Below are 14,264 nucleotides of genomic sequence, written 5' to 3' on the forward strand. Positions count from 1 at the left end.
TTGTTGCGCACAGTACAAGCCACTATCCAAGCAGCCCGGTTTTGGAGGGCTTCAAGGTCTTGTTTACGACCTTCCCCGCAACAGCCCCACACACTAGATAGAATTAATAGTAGATAGAATTTGATGAGTTTCTCACTGGCTATTAACCTATTACCCTCCCCCCCCCCCCCCCCCTCCAACAACAACAAAAAAATCCGGGATCTTGAATGAATCAACTGTCAGTGAGTCGAGAAAAGTTCCATGTGAGTATTTATGTGGAGAAAGCGAGTGTTTTACGGTGTAATTTGACGATGTTTCGCCCGTGTTAAGTGTGGAAATATTATGAGTGGTTTTGGGAAGTATTGTGATTGCCGCGAAAGTCATTTATTGTGTGATTTACCGAAAGTGTTGACAGACAAATCTCAGGTATGTGCGGTTGAGCTCGTGTTTCTAGAATGCTTTGTGTCAAGCATAAAAACGCTTCGTGAGTGTTTAGTTTAGTTGATTTTGTCTTAGAAAGCCTATTCTTTGCTCAAAGATTGTGGATTCTTAATCTGTTTTCGGCCGACACTGAGATGTGGGCCTCGTGGTTTGACTGACTAAAAGATTACAATTTCTGAACGTTTCAAATGTCGTTTATTTCATCGCAAAATCCTGTTACTTCTGCAAGAGAACTTTACCGTATATTGCAAGCAATAATGCTGTCATTGTTTAGCTTCAGCTAGTGACTTTTAACTGCTTCCCATTCCACTTAGATGTCAAATAGTTAAAATGCACTTGAAATTTCTTTAGCCACGTTTTAACAAATCCAGAGAGATATATAATATATAAAATGAAAACCTTTCTTTTCCTCGCTGAATCTTGTCATTTAACTCTAAAGACATAAATTAGTTTTATACAAACCTAAAGAAAGCAAAGATCTGTAAAAATTAATCAGTATAAATTATGCTAAGAGATATTTGGAATTAGCACTGCTGTACTCTAGTTTATATTTGTAAGTACTGCCCTGTAAATGCCCAGTTGACCAGCACCATTCCAAAGTGGCTCTCTGATTGGCTATATTTGCCTCGATGACACTGTTTCCGTACCGGACTGTACCGAAGCAATCACATCGCCCCATGTAAGGAAATCTAGGACAGTCTTGGATTCTGGATTCCACTCGTTATTGGGATTCGCGATTCCTTGAGCCGTATTGCGGATTCCAAAGCCCGGGATTCCGGATTCCATAAGCAAAATTTTCCCGGAATCGGGATTCCTTGACATGGGGCGAAATCACAACACAACACAGCATTCAATGCGGCCCAAGCGGTCCGATCCTCATGCGTCATTCAGGACAGAATCGAAAGGAGATGTGCAGCGCGTGTACAGGCAATGTACCTTGTTTCGAAGTGGTTGTTTCTTTAATATTTGTGGCTTAATTTAATCTTAGATTTGTTAACAAATTGTGTCTGGGATTTGTTGTTTCACTGAAGCAAACTGGCTCGATTTTGATGTTTGTTATAACCGGTAATCGAAGCACATTAGGGCCATTTATAAGGAGAAAAATAAGACGCGTCTTATATAAGACGCGAACGCATAGTACGCATGCGTTATTTTTTGGCGCGCCACTTTGGATTTGCCGTTGCTACGGGCAACATTCACATGAAAACGAGGCAAGAACAGAAATAAGACGCGAACCAAAGGGGGGAATTTCATATATCCCATGATGCATCGCTTCATACTATATTATCAAGCTTCCGAACGCACGCGATGCTATCAGTTCAACAAGGACATGACAGTTGAACAGCAGTGGAAAGCGATTTATTCTGCCGATAAAACTTTCTGTACCTTTGCTGTGTCGGTCTATTAACGATTTTCGTTTTACTATTCCAAATATATCTCTTGTTAAGTCAAAGAGAGTGTTTTGCCCGCCGATTATGAGTTAACTAGACTTACGATAGCAACGCAGTCCACACAAACGTTCTTAGAAGGTAGCGAGGAAAGTCTTTGCTTCAGTACGTCCTGTTTTAACGTGCGTTGACAAAGCTCTCCATGAATTAACAGGCGATTTCCACGACTTGTCTTGAAATAAATACATATTCTAGGTGTGAGATTTCTCTCCGTTGCTTGTTTGTGATCGGGGTGTTCATATTGTCAGTTCAATAATTCATCGATGCAGTATATCAACTGTACAGTGACTGCACACGCTTTTTCTTCAACAAGCTCGGCTTATGTAGTCGAAAATACCGAGACCGTTAAAGAGCAAAGTGACGTCTATCGGAGATAAAATTCAAAGGAGGGAAATAGCTCCAACAAACAATAAAAATAACAAAGACATCTCCATATTTTTCGTAACACAACACGAGCTAAGCATCATTGTCAAACATAAACAGAAAAAAGCTTTATTAAGAAATGGCACAATACATATACAAAAACACCAACTTCTTCACTACAATGGATCCTAAAAGAATTATCAAACTGTCTTAAAAGGTTTTATACGCCGGTTGAGGTCCTACGGCGTGCTATTCCATGACATTTGCTGCCCTGTATATTTCAAGTTCCCTACGCGCGGTTGCGACCGGAAGCCACCATGAGAAACCAATTTACCTAAAATAATGAGACAAAAAAGCTTCAATAACTATAAACCATTGAATTTAAACATTCATCATACCCTCAAGAGATAATATTTGTGTTTTGATCAGCGAAAAAAGGGCGAATTCAAGAGAAAATGTCCCATCTTCGCGGGACTTAGCATAAAGAAATTGAAACCTTCGTCTTGCATCTTAGTGGAGAAAGGGCAGAAAACGCGATATTTGGAAACGATCAAACCCATAAAAATCGCGAGGTTGAAAGAGGTCGGAGCGTGGAAATAGTATCAAGCACCCCTTGTCCGCCGATTTAAATAATTTATTAGGGCAAAACCTTGCTAGAATAAAGACAGTTTTCGATAACTGAAAGTCATCTAAATAAATATTCACTTGCGAGTTAAAACAGCATGGCTTAATGGGGTCGTAAACGAGAGCAATAATGCGTGAAATGACCATGGGACAATTTTACATTATTAATAAGATACCAAAGATTAACAGGGTTCATTAAAACTTACCTTGGATGAGCTGCATCTTGAAATTCAGGTCGTTGAAAATCTCCTTCGAAACCCTCGAACGCTCTTTCCACCGCGGAGAGAAGAGACAAATTTGCCGCGAAGCATCATGGGATATATGAAATTCCCCCCTTTACGCGAACCATTTATACGAGCTGTTCTCGTCTTAGATAAGACATGCTCGTATAAATGGTACAGTTCGCGTCTTATCTAAGGCGCGTCTTATGTAAGACGCTTCTTATTTTTCCTCGTATAAATGGCCCTATTGTCACACTCGATGTATGAGTGCAGGGATGAGTGACTGAAAGTTCAGCTTGATTTTAATGTAACTATTTTCTTTCTGCAAAATTGATGTAGTCTTTGCTATTTCTGCAATCACCTTTATAAACAGCGCGATCACTCACTGTTCCAGTTAAAGCTGTTATTGTCATATTTCGTTCAAAAGTAAAGTTGAACCACAGGCAGCCCAAATTCATTATACCAGGAAAGAGTGTAAAGTAAATTACTTACCATAGGTGACGCGTGACCTTTATGGTGGACGAGCCGGTGTCCCGTTACAGGCGACCGTTAAAAATAAAAGACTTTGTATGAGAAATAAAATACTGAGATCTTCGAACGCTTAAGACTTCGTCTTATGAAGGGAGTCACATTGATTATGCAATAAAGCCTAAAAAACAGTAAAACAAAAAGCAGACACCGAAACACGATGAAATATATCACAGGTAAGTCTATTTTATTTATTTCATTGAAGGAAAAATTCGATTTAGCGTTTGCAGATCTCAGTATTTTATTTCGCATACAAAGTCTCTTATTTTCAACGGTTGCCCCTAACGCCACACCGACGCGTCTAGCAGAAAGGTCACGCGTCACCTATGGTCGGAGTAAAACTTTACACCCTTTCCTCATAACGTGAGTTTGGGCTGCCTGTGGTAAAACCCGGGTAATCGAACTCTGTAGTGAAACGAAAAACGGTTCGAGTTAGCGGGAAATTCGAGTTATCGCGGTAAATTTCGGTGAAATTTTGATCAAGGGAAAGGAAATTTAGTTCAAGTTAGCGTGAAATTCGAGTAATCCGAGTTCGAGTTATCGAAATTCTACTGTATTCTTAGTGTAAAAAGGGGTCGGTAGACCTACACGACTTAATTCATACCAAAATGTTGCTTGTTACAAAGTGTTTTTTCTCTGGCGGGTAGATTATGCTCTGGAAGGTTTTATGATTTCATTTACCTGCTTTTTTCACACTGAGAAGTCATGACACGTTGATTTGATTTTCTGTGGTTTTTGTTTCTGGTCGAGAAGTAGCCTGCGTGGCAGGCGTTCGAAAGGGAAGGGAAAGGAAATTAGCGCGCCCCTCGCGTTTCTCTCGCGCCTAAAACTCCCTTTCCCAAAACTCCCTTTTCCCTTCCCTTTTAAACGCCTGCCACGCAGGCTAGTCGAGAAGATGATTTGCCCTCTGATGCAAGAGCATTTTCTGTGACCTCTTTCGTGAAGTGTAGAGCTCTTTATTGAGGCTAAATAAGGCTTTTACTCTTTTAGGCTCTTTGATTTTATCTAAAGTGCCTCAGGATCTGAATAACTAAGCGATTTCTTTTAGTACGTGACTGTGATACTTCCTGCAATGTCGTATCACGCTGTGCCCAGCTCACGGTTTTAAGTTTTGCTTGCATGATGTTTTGAAAGAGGGTCACAATAGGGTTCTCAAATCCCGTCTTCCCGATTGTTTTTTTCTCTTAATCCCGCTATCCCGCCTTTTTTAATGTCCGAATCCCCATTCCGCCCTATTTTTTTTAACGAGTTTCTTGCTTTCATTATACAATGTTTAAGACTAACCTTTTTGAAATAGGAGGCTTGGATGTTAAGGTTTAAGGTTCTTGACTTAGCCATTAGCGATCGTAACTTCATTTTCTGTTTTTCTTATTTATTTATTTATTTTTTATTTCTTTCTGAGCGCATCAGTACAAAAAAGAAGGTTTACTTCGATTTGAGTTCCGGCCATTTGGAAGCAGCCAGTTGAGTCGGGTAGAAGGATGTTTCGATTTCTTTACTGCTAGATTCCATTAGGCGATGATGCCAATTGCCTACGCTGACTACGGGTCACGGAAAATGTGAATGAACACAATGGTTGCACAGATGTATAGAATGTTCTCTTTCAGATATGGAAAGATAAACCTGGTATGAAATCGAACAGCACAACCAAATGCAAACAACCCCCACGCAGAAAGTTTACTTTTCCAACCTTCTTGGACTTGGTCTTCGATTCTTGTTTAAAATCTCTTTATTTCTTCCATTCTTAAATCGGCACAAAAATACGTGCGTGTGACCTGCAATAGTTTGCAAAACAGTCGTTTTTTCTCACAGTCGGTTTTAAAAGGTGCCAAAATGTAGTCACGACAAAACTTAATTCCCGTATCCCGCTACTTTTCCCTTACGATTCCCGCATCCCAACCCAATAAAAATAGGAAATCCCGCTTCCTCTTATTATCAGAATTCCTGCTTCAGCTCTTTTTTTAGCTCGCATCCCGAGTATCACCACAAAAAATAGCCAAATCCCGCATTCCGCCAACCTATTTGGACCCTCGTAAGACGCACAGTCACTTAATTTGATTTTAGCGCACAGTCAGTCCAGTCGATGCCCAGGCACTACCACGATTTTAAATGTTCTTTTTTAACTATTTTAAGTTTTAAAAGCTGTAGTCAATTACTTAAAGGTGATTAATGAAAATTCATTTTATATCCTTTAAATACATTTTGCATCTTTTTCATTTGGAATCTTATCGTATCTTTTAAGAGTTTTTATTGTAGTTTGTAAGTAATTTAATCCTTATTTTTCATTTTAGTTCTACATCGTAATCATTTTTACAAGACCCCTCAAGAATTGAATTTTAAGGATAGGATTAAGAGACCGACCGATTTGTTTACTTTATAACGAGGTTTTGTTTTATCGAGATTCTATTCCATATATTTTACCATAATGGTTAGTTACATCAAGGAAGTTGTCATACAGAGGTTCGTTATATCGAGGTTCCACTCGGCTGTAGTAGTAAACAACAACTGAAAATCTCAAGCCTTTGTATCGGGGTGCCGCTAACTGATAATTTTATTCTACAATTTGTCGCTCTTTTCAATATTTTTGGCGTTTAGCTTTTCAGATAAGTACCATTTTATAATTATTCCTTCAAAAGTAAACACTTTTCACGAGACTGATATCTTTGCTACTTTAAAGGGAGTTAAACTACTACTAGCAGTATCAGTATATTTTCTTGTCTGTGTCAATTCGAATTTTTGAACGAAGTCTGTGCATTGATCATCCTTTTCATTTCTAAAAATTTCTCAACAGGTTACAGCTGCCAGTATCGATATGATTCCCAGGCATTCCTTTTCTCGCTGGCTAACAAGCCAGGATGGGCACCGGTGAAACTGCCTCAGCCAGGGCAGCATAGTGATAGCAGATATTCCATATACGACTGCTCGTCTCATGGACCTATTTTCGGAGGAGGCCATGACATTGCCATTTACGACTACGCGTCATCCAGTAGCAGTAACTATGCCAACCTTGGCTATACTTACAGCCCACCAAGCGGATACAACTATGGAGACACCTTCACCAACACATTTCTGGCAGGAGGAAGTAATTATCATTTTACACCAGACGAAGTGGAAACATTTTACGAAACAACCTAAAAACTGTGGCATCGTATTCACCTTCAAACTTGACAGTCAATTACTATTACACTGATTAAGCCAAGATAATATACTTTTTTTATAACCCAGGCAATAAAAAAATAAATACATTTTAATTTGTCAAAATAATATTGAGGCCTGTAAGTTACAGTACAAAACTTGTACCACCTTATTAAACTGATCTTTAATATAACCACATGTTCTTATTTATTTCTTTTCAAACATTGCAACATTATTTTGCATTTTTCGTTTTATGTTTTGCAGGGTTTTCTTGATCACGATAGACTATTAAATGATATTAGAGAAGCAGTAACACCTGGTGCGATCCCTAGTTGAATGTGATTATATTCCTCTACTGTGCTTAATAATCACTACGAGTAGTCCCCATTTTCCCTTAGGGATAGTAGAGCGAGCGCGCGTGAAAATCACTCCACGCGAGAAAGACGAGACGCAGCGGGGAGAGAGAAAGATGAGCTCCCGCCGTGTCTCGCATTTCTCGCGTGGGGTGATTTTCTCGCGCGCTCGCGTTTCGCTCGCTCTACTGTCCCTAAGGAAAAATGGGGATGACTCATAGTCTAGTGCTTTAAGGCTGAAACTGATGTAATTCGAAGAATTTTTTAAGAAAGGCTTATGAGCTTGGGATTAGCTCTCCTACATATAAGCGATTCATTTCGGCAAATCCTAATTAACGAGTTATAGCTTTTCTGGATAGAATGAAGTATCAGGAAGTTCAGGTTTAAAAGATAATTTGTTTAATCTGTTACGGTATAATTCAACCGACAGAAAAATACCAAAAACTCTCCTTAAAATCAACTAATTTAATTAACTATACTTCAAGTGATAACTACAACTTGGGAGCGACTCTCGCACAATACAACCTTACTACAAACTACTTAGAGCCTATTATTAACCTTCAGTCGCCACTGACACAAACTCACTGAGTAGACACTGCTATCACCAAACGTCCTGGAGCCACTTGGAATGACTTCAAAGTACTCCTCAGCAAACTGCTATAGCTCTCCCAGCATAGCGTCTCCTATCAGTCTCAGCCGTAACAACAATAACTAACTCAAAGCTCACTAAGCCCTTATATACAGTCATTTCATGTTCTAGATAGTTCTAAGAGCTTACAAGACTACTATTTTTGTAACATTACATCGTGAGTTACATCATCCAGCAGAATGTTTTAGACAGTTCTACTACGTGACAATAGAAAGTTCTAGTACAAACATCGCGTGACTGGAAAACTCCAGAAGCTTGTTATTTACATTAGCTCTCCATAACACCCTCCCCCTTCAAGAAAAGAAAGTTTGCAAAACTTTCTTGCAATAAACTCACGCTCTTGAGAGGCAGTCCGCAATAACATTGTCTGTTCCTTTGATGTGCCTAATTTCTAAAGAATATTCTTGCAACATTAAACTCCACCTTAGTAATCGCTGATTTTTGTCCTTTAATTTGTGAAGAAAAACAAGGGGATTGTGATCACTATAAACAACAATAGGCGAACTGGAAGAACTCACATAGACTTCAAAGTGTTGCAGTGCTAACACTAACGCTAAACACTCTTTCTCTACAGTGGAGTAGTTCTGTTGACTCTTGGTGAACTTTTTTGAAAAATAACACACTGGGTGTTCCACACCTTCATCATCATCCTGCAACAGCACTGCACCAGCAGCCACATCACTTGCATCCACGGCCAGCTTGAAGGGAGAGCCAAAATCGGGCGCTCTCAGTACAGGGGCACTTTGCAACATGGCCTTTAATTTTTCGAATGCCTTATCACACTTTTCACTCCAAATAAATTTTGCCCTCTCATTGAGTAACTGCGTCAATGGTTCTGCGACGGCGGCGAAATTGGGACAAAACCTTCGGTAGTATCCAGCCATACCAAGAAAGCGCATCAACTGACTTTTGCTCTCGGGCTGCGGAAAGTTAGCAATAGCCTCGACCTTAGCGGTTAATGGTTTTACTTGACCTTGTCCAACAACGTGTCCCAAATAAGTTACTTGTGCTTGGCAAAACTCACTTTTGGAAAGGTTGATAGTCAGCTTAGCTCTACTCAACCTCTTGAAGAACTCATGGATGATCCTTAAGTGTTCTTCCCATGTGTCGCTATAAATAATCACGTCATCAATGTACGCCTCACAACCCTCAAGGTCTGCGATCACCTTGTTAATAAGGCGTTGGGAGGAGGCTGGCGAATTCTTCGTACCAAATGGCATAACTTTGTACTGGTACAGTTTATATGGTGTGACAAAGGCTGAAATCTCATTGGCGCGGTCTGTCAACGGAACTTGCCAGAATCCTTTAAGGAGGTCGAACTTCGTTACATATTTGGCTTTTCCTACTTTATCAATGCAGTCGTCCATCCTTGGGATTGGAAATGTGTCCGTCTTAGTCACGCTGTTGACCTTTCTGTAATCCGTACACATTCGGTAACTTCCATCTGGTTTAGGAACAAGGATACACGGAGAACTCCAGCTACTGTTACTTGGCTCAATGAAATCGTTCTCAGGCAAATAGTTAATCTCCTCCTTGAGATACTGTTGCTTTTTTGGATTTAGCATGTACGGGTGTTGCTTAACTGGATCAGCATTGCCGACATCTACGTCATGATAAATCTGATCTGTCCTTGTAGGAACATCAGGAAACAGGTGCTCAAACTCCAGCAGAAGTTTCTCCAGGTCCTGTCGTTGACTTTGTGATAGGTGAGACAGCTTAGAATCCAAGTTCCGCAACACATCGGAGTTCGTGAGTCTTGTTGTGTCAGTGGGACTAAAAGCATTGCTACTAAGCTCGTTACTTAACTCCTCTTTAGGCTCGATAACGACTACATTAACAGTTGAAGGTTCTGAGGCTAGATCACTGTTTCTCTCTACGTAAGGCTTTAACATGTTGACATGACATAGCTGTGTTTGTTTACGCCTATCCGGAGTAACTACTATGTAATTAAGATCATTTAACTTCTTCTGAATCTCGTATGGTCCAAAAAATCTAGAGCGTAATGGGTTGCCATGTACGGGCAAAATTGCAAGGGCCTTTTGCCCTGGCTTTAAACTACGTTCTACAGCATCTACATCGTACCTCTCTTTCATAGATTTCTGAGATAAACTTAGATTGGCTCTGGCTTATTCGCAAGCTCTAAAAAGCTTAGAACGAAAATCTGAGACATACTGTAAAAGATTAATGGACTCACTACAGTTAGATAATAACTTCTCTTTAAGCAACTTAAGAGGTCCTCTCACAGTGTGCCCAAACACAATCTCGAAGGGACTGAATCCTAGAGACTCTTGCACTGACTCTCTTGCAGCAAACAACAGCAAATGAATACCCTCGTCCCACTCTTTCTCTGTTTCGGAGCAGTAAATCCTCATCATGTTCTTCAGAGTCTGATGCCATCTTTCAAGAGCTCCTTGACTTTGAGGATGATATGCGGATGACTTATACTGTGTGACCCCAAGCTCGTACATGACCTGTTGAAACACTCCAGACATAAAATTCGAACCCTGAACCGACTGGATAGAACTTGGAAGGCCCACTAGTGTGAAAAACTTGGTTAGAGCTTTGACAATAGTCTTGGCTTTGATGTTTCTCAGGGGTATTGCTTCAGGGAACCTAGAAGTCGCACACATGATGGTCAACAAATACTGATTTCCAGATCTCGTCTTTGGTAATGGACCAACACAATCAACAACAATTCTACTAAACGGCTCCTCGACAGCTGGTATTGGCTTCAGCGGGGCTTTGGGGATGGTCTGATTCGGTTTCCCAACCATCTGACAGGCATGGCATGATCTACAAAATTCTGCTACATCCTTTCTTACATTTGGCCAGTAGAAATGGTTAAAGATCTTCTTATAGGTTTAATTGATGCCCATGTGGCCAGCTAGAGGAGTCTCGTGCGCCAAACTTAAAATCTCCTGACTATAACTCTTCGGAACAACAATCTGGTACTTGACAGCCCACTCATCTTCAGCTGGAATATCAGGTGGCCTCCACTTTCTCACCAGCACTCCGTTCTTTGTAAAGAAGCATGCAGGGTTGTTTGACACTTCGCTTTTATCAACGACTCTCGCAAACAAGCTTGAAACTACTGGATCTCTTTGCTGTTCTGCAATCAGATTAGGCGTGGACATCTTGTCAGCCTGATATGCCAAACCGTCCTCGGTAACAACTACCGCTGGCTCGGGGACAAGGGTTCTTGATGGCTTATTCTTCAAGGCTTCACCAACGATAGTGTCCGCTAATGTGACCTCTTCCTCCGTGCTTTCTTTCTTCTTGCTCATGGCTCGAGTTACAACACATGCTGGATACAAGCCAGGAATTGCCTTCTCTACTGGATCTGGACACTGTTCTAAACAAGGCTTATCCGTGACGATAGCATTAACAACAACTTTTTCTCCAGCAAGGTCATTTCCTAAAATCAGCTGTACTCCCTCAAATGGTAAAGAAGACTGTACTCCAACTCTGACGGGCCCAGACACAAGGTCTGAGGACAGGTAAACGGTATGAAGTGGTTCCGCAAACTGATTCCGTCTTTTACCATCACCGTAGGTCAAATGAGGGATAAAACCTTTGAAACAGATGGTCTAATTCTGACAGAGTATAACTCTGACTCCTTCCTTAACGATCTCAGTATAAAAAGACATTGGTTAACTTTAATTAGCTTATGCCCTTTCTTCCTGGAAAGTTACACCACGAATGGAGAGCGTTCTGGTTTGCGGAATACCTGACACGAGAGGAAAAGCTTGAGTACAAGGCCTTCCGTCTTCGAAAGGAAGTTGAACAATTTTTTTGATGGCAGTCAATTGTAATGCGGCAATCAGCCAAAACAAAATTAAGTAAAAAGTAAGCTCCTCAATCGACTGGTATGACCATTTTTGGTCAACTGCCTGCTGTATGTCATTAGCGGCTCAGGTGGCTTCAAAAAATGCGCAATGGCACGAAGTTAGACTGCATCTCATTACAGGGACACCTTATAATGATTTGATGCTGAAAAATAACTGTTACAAAGAGCAAATTGATACTACCTCGAAAGCTCCAGGAAGGCTAAAAATTTCTGAATAATTGTTAAACTCACCTAAGATATGCGGAGTCTCTTTTTACTAACTTCACTACGTTTTTCAGAGATTTTTGACAGTTCATATTTTATTTCCAAGACATCGTGATTATTGTTACAAAAAAAAATCTTCTGAAAATTTTGGTATAACAAGACGTCGCTTATGAAAGGACTGTTACTCCATGTCCTCAAACTTAGTCTTCCGCACCCATCAGGATAACCATCTAAAACGTTCGAGACGACCAAAGTACCGTTAAGACATCGGAACAGATCAAAAGTTTTAAGGGTAGCTTCAAATGAACCAAACAGGCTTCTAAATCAAAGAGAAAAACATCTCAGACACTTCTGACGAATTTAAAAACAAAAATGGTCGTTGGGTACTCATGTGTCATCACTGATTAACACCTGAAAGCTGTGCTAGATCCATCTGTCGATTGGTACCAAGGGAATGTTGCTTTGACTAAGTGTGTTTGAAAAAAAATCTTGTAAGATTACAAGGACTACAAAACAGTAAAAGCAATCACTTTTTTACGCCTCGGGCTGTTCCATACCCGGATGATACAGCTTTTTAAAGATAATTGTAAAGGTTATAGATGAAACCTGTGAAGATGGTTTTGCGCTAAAAACAAAATCATCAATTACCGTACTAGTCAAATGTTCCGTATACGGATTAACGTTTTGTCCTGCACAAAATCACACCGAAGAGAGACTAAGGGTAAAAAACTGATTTTTCACTTATTTTCCAGAAGTATGTCAGTTCTTCATCAGTAATAAATTAATAACAGTGGAACCCCGCCCACCAGTGGAACCCCGCCCCCGACCACCGTTGAGCCATAAAATCCTGGTCGCACTTACGAGGTGGTCGATTAACGGGGTTCCACTGTTATGAAATAACTCAGTGATTTTTACGTTTAGGTCGAAAGAATATGTTCGTGCAAACAAGGTGGTCATATAAACAGAGTGATCGTAAACCGAGGTTCCACTATGCTTGCTACTGTGCTGATACCGATTTTATTAAATCACTTTTTGCGGCCCTCACGCGCGCGAATCGCGCGCAGCGAAGCATCATGGGGTAAGAAAATCTATCCATCCCAGAAAATAGATCACGTAACATTTCTTTTCATGAGTTGCATTTCTAACGTATTCGTAAAATTCCTCCTTCGTTGGCATTCACAAATATGAGTTTAACAGATGGTCGAAGATGGTCCGCTCAGATGCATAAATTTCACTTCGCACGAGTGCTTCGCTGCACGGGCTATGCTTGGTAAATCAAGTGATGTCACGGACATGCGTAGTACGTTATTCAACCCTGTCTAAGTGACGCAAAGAGAAGAAACTAGAAAATGTGCATGTTGCTGTCAGGGTAAAACTTTTTTCTTGAGTTATTTGTTCGCTGGACTGTACCGAGAACTTCACGCGTGGCTACTCTCGTGTGTTTGTGGTGTGTGCGTTTTGATTTGACGTCCAGTCGATTCCAACATTACCACTTCATTTGTGACTTTAAAACAACGCGGAAGTAGCTTCTGCAGCAATAATTTCGCACCCTGAAAGAATTGCTCATTAAAGATGAAATATATCCAAGGATTAATTCCACTGTTAAAACATACCAGAAACCAGCCAAGGAACAGAAAGTTCCAAGAGCAGGCAGTTTTTAAGCTAGAGAAACAAGCCATCGTTCCAAAAATCAACGGAAAACGACAAACGATTAGAACAGCAACAACAATGACAAGCATTGCTAATATCTTGCGGTTCATCTGTACCCGTCGATGTTGATTTGACGGGAGTTGGTTGCCGGGTGCTATGGTGTGTTTTAGTTTGAATTCAATCGCAAGCGTAGATGAGGATGATCGCAATGATAGGCAGTTATGCTACCACAGGGTAGCAGAATAATAAATAAATGATAACCTAACCAATGATTCCAAAATTGAAGGTACAAACATGGAAGTCTAGCTTGAATTCGACTAAAGTGGTCATTTTGAATAACGGCACCGTGAACACTATCGCAAAAATCCAAATGACGCCAATCAGAAACCGGGCGATACGAATTGTTATTATTCTCTTGAGTGGATAAAACACCAGGAAAAAACGATCCAAAGCAGTCACAAACAAACTTGTAGTGGAGACTAAGACTGACATTTGAACAGTAAACTGTGATAAGCGACTCCCGTGATAAGCCACTGGTGGCCATGTTCAAGATGAAGTAATTATTTGGAGTCCTAATTCTTTGATTAGCGTTTTTGTACAAGACGGCGATTAACAAAGCGTTGCCCAACATAGACAACAACTTGAGAAAAACGAAAGCAGTTATTTTTGTCTTCTTTACAAAGTCACCTTCCTGTGTTAATCTCCTACATTTCAGGCGCTTGTACTGTTCACAGATTCGATGGAAGGGCCCGGCATTTCCAAGCTCCTACAACAACCAATAATTCAAATTTTTTTCCTTCACGAGGCACCGAGGAGTGTTTT

The 14,264-nt window shown here is 40.5% G+C and overlaps 2 protein-coding genes across 2 annotated transcripts in view; both read left to right on the forward strand.

The window, feature by feature from the left end:
- The window catches only part of LOC140921542 (uncharacterized), a 471,050-nt gene extending 464,150 nt beyond the window's left edge, over positions 1–6,900 (forward strand). Inside the window, exon 17 of the mRNA XM_073371551.1 lies at positions 6,396–6,900. Coding sequence (XP_073227652.1) covers positions 6,396–6,739 — 344 coding nt within the window. The 3' untranslated portion in view covers positions 6,740–6,900. The remainder of the gene's footprint in view (positions 1–6,395) is intronic.
- LOC140921648 (uncharacterized) overlaps positions 1–14,264 on the forward strand; it is a 216,262-nt gene that overhangs the window by 77,254 nt on the left and 124,744 nt on the right. The window lies entirely within an intron of this gene.

The sequence above is a fragment of the Porites lutea genome, chromosome 1, assembly GCF_958299795.1.
Source record: "Porites lutea chromosome 1, jaPorLute2.1, whole genome shotgun sequence".
NCBI classification, from domain to species: domain Eukaryota; kingdom Metazoa; phylum Cnidaria; class Anthozoa; order Scleractinia; family Poritidae; genus Porites; species Porites lutea.